This window comes from Microtus oregoni, unplaced genomic scaffold (genome assembly GCF_018167655.1).
Source record: "Microtus oregoni isolate MIOR12 unplaced genomic scaffold, Mior012 000057F_ref0000458, whole genome shotgun sequence".
Lineage (NCBI taxonomy): Eukaryota > Metazoa > Chordata > Mammalia > Rodentia > Cricetidae > Microtus > Microtus oregoni.
The window spans coordinates 233,793-245,265 of NW_024543833.1; the positions used below are offsets into that span (position 1 = coordinate 233,793).

Sequence of the window (11,473 nt, forward strand, 5' to 3'; positions counted from 1 at the left end):
TTAGGAAGCTGATTCAGGTGCTAACTGTGTCAAAGTATAGCATACACAAGTGTTACAGATTTACATGTTTTCTGTTACATGTAATTTTATTAGTGGTTTATTCATTAATGGTAATTTATTAATGGTTATTTTGTAATTTTATTAATGACATAGATGCTATCTATTTATGGGAGTCATGCATTGGAACCCTAATAGAGAAAATTTGACTGGGGTTTTGAGCCACTCTGCCTTAATTTTTCTTTCTTTCTTTCTTTCTTTCTTTTCCTTTTTTTTTTTTGTTTGTTTGTTTGTTTTTCGAGAGAGGGTTTCTCTATAGCTTTGGAGCCTATCCTGAAACTAGCTCTTATAGACCAGGTTGGCCTCAAACTCACTGAGATCTGCCTGCCTCTGTCTCCTGAGTGCTGAGATCAAAGGCCTGTGCCACCACCATCCAGCTTCTGACTTAATTTTTCTTCTCAGTTTAAGATGTCTGGAACGATGACAATGAGGCCAATAGTTTTGAACTATCCATGGAGACTTTCTCTCCCCGGAGTGCAAGGCAGAGACTCATTTAGCTGATGACTTCCATTGCTAACAGGGAGGTATCCTAGCCTACACTATCATAATGGGCGTGTGTTCTTCAACCATATAGGGCATTTGCTTTATGTTGTGAGCCTTGGCTCTACCTCTGAGGAACCCAGGCTTTCTTGGTTGCCCCACATGAAGCCTTTACAACCTAATCCTTTTGCAACCAAGAAGCAAATAGCCCAAGTTCCCTATAATTTCAACTTTATCTATCCAGTCTTGACTTTGAGCCTCTTTAATTTTAGCATTTGGGAATTTTGCTTCTGCCTCCAGGAGGGTTCCACTGTGCATTCAAAAAGTACTTTTTATATCTACTTAAGACAAGATTTCTGATCTAGTTCATCTGTGGTCAGAGCCATCAGATCTTCCCCCTCAGTTCCTGGTATTGTGTTTTGAGGTGGGAGTAACCAATGGGAAACGTGAGGTGATTTTTACCCCTATGAAGTGAAACTTCTAGCTCACGCATGCGTACAGCAAAGACTGCGCTGCTGCGGCTCCCTTGCTTCATTCTCTGGCCTCTCGGATAGGAGAAGTCCGGATGTGCATCTTTCAGGTTCTTTTCAGAAGCACTGCTGTGGGAACCTGAAGGATTAGTCCTGAAACTTACAATTACCATAATCTTCCCTGAGAATGATAGTACAATCCTTGCCTGGTGATGGTGGTGCACGCCTTTAATCCTAGCACTCAGGAGGCAGAGGCTGGTGGATCTCTGTGATTTCGAGGACAGACTGGTCTACAGAGCTAGTTCCAGGACTGCTAGGACTATTACACAGAGAAACCCTGTCGCAAACAAAACAAAACAAAACAAAACAAAAAACAACAAAAAAGGAAATACAGTGCTTTGTTCCCTTTGCCCAAGCCGGTCCAACTTCTCCCTATTAACCTAAACCAATGATGGCCGTAATGTTCTAATATTCAACAAAGCACATCATTCACCCACCCACCTGAGTGGGATTTCTTGGGAACTTCTCAGTAATCTGCATGATGGAGGAATCTAAGACATACTGTCTGTGACATTTGATCTCTGGAAACTAGATGGGACAGTCTCTCACTTGTATACATATAGCCATGAGCTGGAGATGCTGCCGGGACCATGTGAGCTGTGCAGACAGAAGAGCGGTCTTGCTCTGAGTTTAGGCTGCCTTTGAACTTGCTCTGTGGATCAGGCTCTCTCCCGCTCATGCTCCGCCTCCCTCACCTCACAGGTGTTGAAATTATAGGCAGGTGTGCACCACCAAACCTGGTGTATTTAGTAACTTTTATGATAGACATTAAAGCAAATCAAAAGCCTTTACTGCATACAGAGAACTTGCTCTGAATTTGAGGCGGTGACTTCCCTTTTTTTTTTTTTTAAAGATTTATTTATTAATTATGTATACAGCATTTTCCCTACATATATGCTGCAGACCAGAAGAGGGCAGCAGATCTCATTACAGATGGTTGTGAGCCACCATGTGGTTGCTGGGAATTGAACTCAGGACCTCTGGAAGAGCAGTCAGTGCTCTTAACCTCTGAGCCATCTCTCCAGCCCGGTGACTTCCCTTTTGACAAAGTGGGAAGTTCCTATAAAGAAAATAATACGAAGATGCCAGCAGCACCCCAGTTACTGCCTTCCTCCCTTGTAGTGTACCCAGTAAACACACACACACATACGCACACACGCACATACGCACGCACGTCAGAACTAGAATGGAAAATGGATCTGTCTGGGGACATGTGTAAGCAGGTGGCCTTCCATGTGGGGCTTACTGTAGAAGACGGAGCTTGAAGCTCTCGCTGCCCGTGAGCTGTCAATGCTGGCTCCTCAGCCTGCTCTCCCAGGCCTGTCATGACTGTCTACTTCATGGTGGTTATGGATGGATGGCAAAGATTTGCCTGCTGAGTGGACGTTCACTCTTCTGTTACTGTACCCAGACAACTTGAACTTGAAATATTGTAACTGTTGAAGAAACAAACTTGTATTATGCTTGGTTCCCTCATGTTGTAAATTTCGGAATGATCTCAGTTCCAGGGCCATGCAGTATGGCAAGGACAAAGGTCAAGGCCTGAGGAGGATGCCTGAAGGTCTGATCTAATGCATTATGGCCCTTGGTAGCTCTCAGTGTGGCCAGCGGTATATAGTGTTTTGTGTTTACAGCAGGCAGGGGTCCTATGCACCTCATGCTTACTGGTTGATCTGACCACTGATGAGCTACAAGTACTGACTAAACCAGGAGGAGCGAGTCATGAGAACACAAATAACTAGTGTAAAATCTAAGTGCAAGGGCCAGGCGGAGTCTTTTCTGGTGGCCACAAGTTACATTTTTATATAAATATATTGGCATAAAGAATGATTTCTGGGTACATTCCATTTGTCCTTTGCTTCCTCCCTCATATGATTCTATGATTATTGATGTCGCTAAGAGTGCATCCATCAGGCCTGGCTGTCGGAGAGTTGCACTTATTTTGTACCCACAAGCAGTTTTGAGGTAAATCTCTCACTTTAGGGCATTAGTTGATCAATATAGACATCTATATTGAATAATTGCTTTCCCACCCCCACCATGTGATCATGTTGTCTTGATCTTCCTCTAAAGGAGCCACTCAGAATGAGCTGTGGACACGAATTAGGTACTGTCCAAACCAACACTTGCTTGATACCCTCAGATGTACCATTCTGTCAAATTCTTCTCCTTGCATATATGTCTTCTCTTCTAGAACCTTCATGCCAGGTCCTGTGCACCTCGTGTGCAGAGGGGACCCTGAGCTCTAGCCTCGCCACCCTGGTGGTTCCCTGACCTTCTGTGTCAGATCCTCTGGTAATTGGATCCTGCCCAGCTTTGCTTTGTTTTGTCATTTAGAAATTACCTAGAGTGCTTGATCAAGATATAGATTTTTTTTAATTAGAAATATTGTTTCCTCGGAATTTTAAAGGCCTTGGTCTCTTTTAACATCTCACATTGCTATGGATAAAGTTTGTTGTTGGTGTTTTTAATTAGACCTTATCTTGTTTTGCTGCCTAAACTGGCCCAGAACTTGCTGTGTAGCTCATGCTAATCTTGACCACTTGATTGTCTCCCTTCAGCTTCCCACATTCTGGAATCACAGCTGTGCACTGCCGTGTGCGGCTTGAGAAGTGTTATGTCTAATCCATTGTATGTCACTTGTCTTTTCTCTCTGGAAACTTTTGCCACTCTGTTTTGTTCTTGGTCTTCTGAATTCCTACCATGAGGCAGCTTGGGAGTCAGTGGGTAGAGAACCGCGCCAGCCTCAGTTTTCCAAGTCATACTGCCAGTCCTGAGTCATCAGTAGCTCAGGGGAGCTACTTACCCTTTGAAAGCCTTTCTTTCCTCATCTTCAAAATGCAGGCGACAATAGCACAGCCTCATGGTGTTGCAAGTGAGTTAGCATCTATAAAAATGCTTGGAACAGTCATTTAGTAAACGCTGTTTAAACATTGGGTCTCATTATCATTTCAAATGCAGAAAACCTTTTACTAGGAATGTGGAACATCCCATCGAGTGTCTTCTGCATGAGATGCCTTTGTTATGGTCTCTGAAACTCCTGGTATTGGGCTGTTGGTCTTCTAGACTAATCTTCTCTGTAGGCAGAGACTGCTTGTTGGTTCCCAGCTGCCCAGACCTGATATAACCACTCAGAAACTGTATTAATTAAAACACTGCTTGGCCTATTAGCTTAGGCATATTCCTGGCTAACTTCTAAAATCTGTCCTTTGACTTCCACACATGTGCCATGTACCCCCCACACCAAACAAACAAACACACAAACAAGTGTGAGAAATCTGTCTTCTGTCTGTGTGAAGCACTGTTTGCTGTTCCATCCATTTCCTGTCCTCTTGTGATACAGGGAGCTGGACTGTGCCATGTTACGGCGCCTGGAGAAGAGGATTCTGGTTGATCTCCCCAGCCAAGAGGCCAGACAGGCCATGATCTGCCACTGGCTGCCCCCTGTGAGCAAGAGCCATGCCCTGGAGCTGCGCACAGAGCTGGAGTACAGCGTGCTGAGTCAGGTGGGCAGCCTTAGAGGGAGCCTCCGAGCTGCCCAGGAGGGCAGAGGAGCCCTCCTCATGAAAGAATAGGCTGCGGGAGACTGGGCTACAGAAAGTAGGAGCTGCGGGGAGTGGCATGGGGTTCAGATTCAGAGAGCCTATGGTCAAATCCTGGCCCTGCAGCATATCAGCTGTGAGACCCTAGGGACCTCACGTACTCTCGGAACCCAGTTACTCCATTTCTAAGACTCACAGTGGGTTATTGTGATCAATGAACTGACGGATCCTTTGCAAAGGAAAGCTCAAGGTAAGTATCTTGTTAATGCTTTCTGGGTATTGTATAAATCAGGGTTCTTGGGAGGAACAGAACTTATAAAATGAGTATATGTATATTTGATATATATGTGCGTGTGTATACACATACGAAGGGGATTTATTAGAATGGCTTACATCCTATGATCTAGCTACTTCAACAATGTCTGTCTATCAAAGTAAGGCCCACAAATTCAGACCATGGGGCTGGATGTCTTCAGAATACTCCAGAACTCCCAAGAGGTAGTTGATGGTTCTCTCACCCAGTGAAAGAATGGATTTGCTAGTGAGGACGAGCTGACAGAGAGCCAGCTTCCTCCCTCATGGCCTTGAATAGGCCGCCAGCAGAAGGCGTGATGCTGACTGAGGACATCACCTCGAAAGAGCTGAGTTTTAAAGGTGGTTCTTCCCACTTCAAATGATTTAATTAAGAAAATATCCCTCACAGATACACGCAGCTGCTTCAGTTTTAGTTAAGCCCAGATGTAGTCAAGTTTACAGCCAAGAACAGCTACCACGGGCATCCGTTCCCAGGATCTCTGCTTTGGGTAGACTCTTAGCCTAATGCTTTCTAAAGTCCCTCAAAACAAGAATGGCCTTGTTCAACACAAGAACAAAATGTCCACTTTAGCCAATGTGGACTTGGGGTAAGGGCCCCACTAGGCAACACTGGGTGATCCAGTCTTCCAACTGGCGTCTCACAACGTCTTCGGAGGTATGAGGAAGCTCTCGCCCAGATGGCCAGTTTGCTGGGCGTGTTAGCATCTCCTCTCCGTCCATTGCTGACATAGTGAACAGGGGTGACAAAATTGTAAGCCAGTGCTCTGCTACTGGATCTGCCTACAAGAGTGAGTCGGACGCCAGCCTTCTGCCTGCTGACTGACCCTGGCTTTGTGGCTCTCTCAGGAGACGGAGGGCTACTCAGGCTCCGACATTAAGCTGGTCTGCAGGGAGGCAGCCATGCGGCCCGTGAGAAAGATCTTCAGTGTGCTTGAAAGTCACCAGTCAGGTATGGCTGGGACCCACAGCGATGGCAGCATGGTAGAGAAATTTGTGCCCATGTATTCCAACTCTTGGAGGGGTGTGATGGTGCATGCTCCCAGCCACTTGGGACCTGAGGCAGGATCAAGTTTAAGGGCAGCTTGGGTTACATAGTGAACTCAAGGCTAGCCTGAGCAATTTAACAAGACCCCGTCTCAAAATCCAAATTCTAAAATGGACTCAGTTAGTGGCAGAGTGCTTGCTTTGTGTGCAGGAGTCCCACCCACTCTGACCAGTAGGTGGAGCCTGGAGCCTGGTTTTCCAGGCTCTGTGGCTTTTAACATTTGTGTGCTCTCTGGTGAAATCATCACCCAACACGTACTCAGCTGCATCCTCTGCTGCAAGATTCCCGCTGCTGCTTTTTTTTTTTTTCTTCCTGGCCCATGCTGACATGGGGTGAGATTTATCTGAGATACTGTGTAAATAGTAAACAGTAATTTGATAACTATATTTAAGTCCCTTTTGGAGGCAGGGTGGTGGGGTAGCTGGGGTGTCAGGGCTGAAAGCCTCTGTTACACTTTAGAAAGGTCCCCCACAGCCCTCTTCAGATGTGAGTTTGAGCTGCATTAGCCGTCAAGAATGGGATATTGTGCAGTCTCCAGACCTGGCCCAGTAACCTGTCAAGAACCCTTGTCACCGTGAGGTGCCGCACTGCACCTTGACTGTTGCCTTTTTGTCTAGAGAGCAGCAATTTCCCTGTGATCCAGCTGGATACCGTGACCACGGAGGACTTTTTGGATGTGTTGGCTCACACCAAGCCTTCAGCAAAGAATCTGACTGAGAGATACTTGGCCTGGCAAAAGGAGTTTGAGTCTGTGTAAATAAAACTGCACTCAGCCTGCCCTGGCCAGAGGCAGCGAGAGCCTCCACTGCGTGACTGGGCTGGAAGGGAGGAGATTTTTCTTGAACTCTGGATGAATCTGGACAAATGTGTTATTTTGGAGATGAGATCTTGTGTCATGGATGTCAGCAAAGTGAAGGCTTTGGTCACGAGTGTGTGGGTCAGGCAATGGAGGGTTTCTTACAATTCCACTATAAAAGTTTGAAGAAGTTTCTTGTGGTATTTCTTATTTGTGAACTGAAGTCTTCATTTTGAAGAAACGTATTTTCTTAGTCTCTGTTCTTAATTTTACATTGTCAAGCCTGTCAGGTACCATCAGTATTCCCTCCCTCCCTTCTTCCCTCTCTCCCTCCCTCCCTTTCTTTCCTCCACCACAGGGTCTCATTGTGTAGTGCTGACTGGCTTGGAACTCACTTCGTAGACCAGACTGGCTTTGAACTCACAGAGATCCCCCTGCCTCTGCCTCCCGAGGATCAGGGTTAAAGTACTTCCCAAACGCATCCAGCAGTATGCTTTTCTAAACAGCTGAACACCTCATGTGACTGTTTCCCACCCCCTCTGCTCTAGGGGAAGGAGACCACCATAGATACCTCACCTTCTCTTTTCAGTCCCTCTTGCCCTAGCTGACCACCATGACCACTGTCCTGCCACCAAGCCCTTAACTTCTGTTTTCCCAGGAAATAAAGGGAAATCTCCATTCTCCTGCCCTGGCTACTCAGGGCTTCTGAGTATGGAACTATCCACTGGAGCTGCTGGGCTGGCTCATCTGTGGGCATATGACTGAGTATAATGATACCCCCATAGTATTCATCAATAAACAGTAGCTACCCAGGGAAGGGCAGAGACTCATAAGCCCCTCCCCAATCCATGACTGATTGATAGTCCCAGTCTCTCCCCCACCCCAACCCCGAAACGAGGTTTCTCTGTGTAACAGAGCCCTGAATGTTCTGGAACTCACTCTGTAGACCAGGCTGGCCTCAAACTCACAGAGATCCACCTGCCTCTGCCTCCCAAGTGCTGGGATTAAAGGTGTGTGCAACCACCTAGCAATTGGCCCAGTCTTGGCAGCCCTGTACAAGTGACTGCAGCTGTGTGAGCTGATGATTGTAAAACCAAGACATTCTTAGCAGAGTGGTGTGCAGCCCATCTCCCTGTCACCCACAGCTCTTCTGAGATGTTCTCTCAACTATATAGAAAGGTCTATAGTTATTTTTTAGTGGGTCAAAGGGTTGGGAAGATAGCTCAGCTGCCTTGCCTTACAAATATGAGGACCTGAGTTTGACCCTAGCATTCACATAAAAATGCCAGGTCTAGGGTACAAGCTTCAAATTAGCATGAGAGGGAGGAAACCCTGGCTCACTGGCCAGGCAGGCTAGCCTATTTGGTGAGCTCCAGGTCAATGAGATCCTGCCTCAAAGGGGGTGAGTGATGTTTCTGAGGTGACATCTGAGGTTGTCCTCTAGTCTCTAGAACATAGGTACACTTGAAAAAGATTATACGCACATTATATACATATATATGCATATACATATATATGAAATTGTATGAGAAGTTGACTTCTTCGTAGTTGGTATAAATAAAATTTAAGTTAATCCAACATGTGGGATATTTTGTTGTTATCTGTTATAAATCAGAGTTCACAACACTATAGCCTATGGTAGCAAGGAAACTGATACCACATGAGTCAAGTGTGCTAGGTATAGTGTGAGGCAGAGGTGGAGAGGGTGAACTGGTGAGGGCCAGTTCTCTCTGAAGGACACAGTAGTGAGTCAGCTCAAACTCAACATCTGCCAGGTCTACAGCTCAGACCCAACATCTGCCAGGTCTAATCTTCCCAGAAACAGTGGCGAGTGACTTGCGTCTGAACATCATCCTCAAATGGTGGCAACTGGGGTAAATCACCCTTGCTCCTGTATCTCTCGCATCCTGTAGACGTCTAAGTGGACCACACCAGCAAACCCAGCCTTTTTGTCCATGGTTGTCTTCTTCATCTCTCACCAGCTGCTTGCACTGTATCCAGCAGCTGTGACTCTGAGTGTCCTACTCAGATGAAAGGGACTGTGGTTTGAGGTTCTTTTTCATTCCTGCTGATTTAATAAGATGTTCTTTAAAACAGTGTAGGCCAACAGCCACCTGAACCCCAGAAGTTATGGAAATTGTTCCCAAGTGCCCAGCTTCTGCACTCTATATAGGAAGTCTACCATTGCTTTATGTCAGAGTCCTTTGTATGGCTAGGTTTATTTTTATATGCCTCAATGCCCTGACTTGCGGACACTCATCTTAGGAGACAGAGCTGTGCCTGCTGTCTTCCTTCTGCTTTAGCCACAGCAAGCATCTAATAAATACAAATTTCTCAGGCACGTTAGTCACAAAAACAGTTCCAATACCTATGACATGCAAGTAAATACTAGAAGCTACTCAAAGTTGTTAGTGACCTATGCAGTTCGTATGATTTTTGATCTGGCGCCTCACTGCTGCCTCTTAAAGACAGAAATGTGCTTCTAGCTAGGAGGCCTTGATGGCTGCTATCATAAAAAGCCAGCAAAGCCCTCCCTCATGAATTTCCGTGGAGAAACATCTTTGTGATTGATGACAAACAAACATGATAATGTAAACATGGCTCCACGCAAATGACTGTGATATCAAGAAGGGATTCATTCTGCCACTCAGGAAGGGCTGTTTTGGTCAAATAGATTAATGCAGTTTTAAAAATTTTTTACTGCAGGTGCCTAAGGACTTTAATTTCATGTTACTGGAACCGCTGATCCAAAGCTAACTGAACATAATAAATACAGGGTGTTTCCACCTTCCCCGCCCTCCAGGATGCTGGAGTTTGAAAGTGTGGGATTAAGGGAGAAGCGACAGAGCTATCATTCCAAGGTAGCACCCGACATCACACCTGGGGACATCTGTGGACCTGTCACAGTGGGGTGGCCCCTTTTCTGTGCAGAGCCATCACAGCGGGCTGGTCTCTGTCATGATAGATGTGGTGTGTCAGGCAGGCAGAACCCAGCCTCTAGCTGTGTGAGTCAGGAGCAACAGAAACCCGGCCGCTACTGGATTGACTCCCACTCCGCCAGTGTGTTCCGTGCTAGTGACAACCGTCGATGCCTATCATGCCCTATCTTCTGCACCTTTCCACACTCCTATTATCGTTTCGTCCATTTGCTGGCCTAGAAGATAGTGACGAAACCAGTGTGGATCCAGTCTTTTGCGTCAGCACAGCATAACCCTTTAATTCTGAGGTGGCCTGTGGGACTAGTGCTGTCCCAATGGAATCTGGAGTCACTCTGGGCTGTCGGTGGGGGATTATCTTGATCTGAGGTGATGAGAAGTGTGTGTTCAGGGTGGCACAATTTCCTGGCTGAGATCCTGGATTGTATAAGATGGATAAAAGGCCCTTGCGAGGTACAGTGCGTTCTTTGAGTGGGGATGTACGGAGGGTCGCTGCTTCAAGCTCCTGCTGCCTTGAATCCCCTACCAAGAAGGACTTGTACTGTGAGCTATAAGCTAAAACCGCCCTCCCTCCAGTTTCTTTCATATTTTTGGTTGTGAGCCTAGCCTTTAACGGCAGAGCCCTCTCTCCAGCCCCCTCCAGTTTCTTTTATCAAGGCATTTTGTCACAGCAGCAAGGAAAACTCAGATAGCTGGTGGAGGAAGCCCCTTAAACACTTGGTTACATTTCCTGCAGGAGGCCAAGAGACTGCTGAGCCCCTTACTGCAGTGTTTCTAGCAAGTGTAAGATAACAAGCTTCTGAGCTATCCTGGACTGCTGGAAAGGCCAGTTAACAAGCCCTAATGTGTGTTAATTATGTTACAGAAACACTCCGAACTCAGATTCCCATGGTCCTCAGGGACAATAGAGCAAGCTGCTTCTTCAGGCTGGACGCCTGGTTGAGGTCCCTCCCATCCTGTGGCCACGATCCACGTGATCCATCATGAGCTTGACCTTCGCTTTAGCTCTGTCTCCAGAGCATCAGCTCCACCGTTTCCTCTCCATCCACAGTGAGCCTCCAAGCACTACATTCCTGGGATATTCAGTTCATTTCCACTGGTTCAGTTGTCTGTGTGACAGCAGACATAAAAAGAAGGACTCAGTCTTGCTCAGTGAAGAGATGTGGGACGGCTTGAGGGCACTGTTACAAGATGGCCTGGGCAGGAAGCCGTGAGGCTGCACTCCATCTTGCAGGTGGAGCAGTCACCAGAGAGCACAGGAGTCCTGTGTTCTAGTGACCTTCGGTATAGTCCCCCTAGGTTCTCAACTAGAAAGCCCCTTAGGGTAAAAGCCTTGTCTTCTAGTCTTACTATTTCCCACAATAACCGAAGCCAGCACAGCGTCAGTGCACAGCAGCTACAGAATATGACTCCTGAGCAAGGGACTGCCCCTGGCACCCCAATCCCGGACCACAGATGGATGTGGCCCCTTGCCCAGGTGCCAGGGCAGTGCTACTTTCTCGCTGGCTGAGCTGTTACCCACATGCAGCTCTTCCTGAGGTCTGTGCAGCACAGCATCTGACCCTCAAGACCAACCTCAGCCCTTGTGGGTTCTCTAGGCTGAATATGGGCTCCCACAATACTGTGTGGGGAGGGGCGAGGTGACTTACTCTTGCTCGCAGCTGTACCCCCAGCTGCTCCACACTTCCTTCTGACTGGGCGTGGCAATCAGGTCACACTGCCACCTGCACCTGACAGTGTGTAAGCACTAAGTTGGGGGCATTTGCAGAAAA

The 11,473-nt window shown here is 46.9% G+C and overlaps 1 protein-coding gene across 2 annotated transcripts in view; it reads left to right on the top strand.

Moving 5' to 3' along the window:
* Positions 1 to 6,838, top strand: part of Katnal2 (katanin catalytic subunit A1 like 2) — a 39,090-nt gene extending 32,252 nt beyond the window's left edge. For both annotated transcript variants that reach the window (XM_041639285.1, XM_041639286.1), the window contains exons 12-14: positions 4,411 to 4,573; positions 5,771 to 5,873; positions 6,587 to 6,838. In XM_041639285.1, the coding sequence (XP_041495219.1) occupies positions 4,411 to 4,573; positions 5,771 to 5,873; positions 6,587 to 6,726 (406 nt within the window). In that variant the 3' untranslated portion in view covers positions 6,727 to 6,838. The remainder of the gene's footprint in view (positions 1 to 4,410; positions 4,574 to 5,770; positions 5,874 to 6,586) is intronic.
* Positions 6,839 to 11,473: the final 4,635 nt, after the last annotated feature.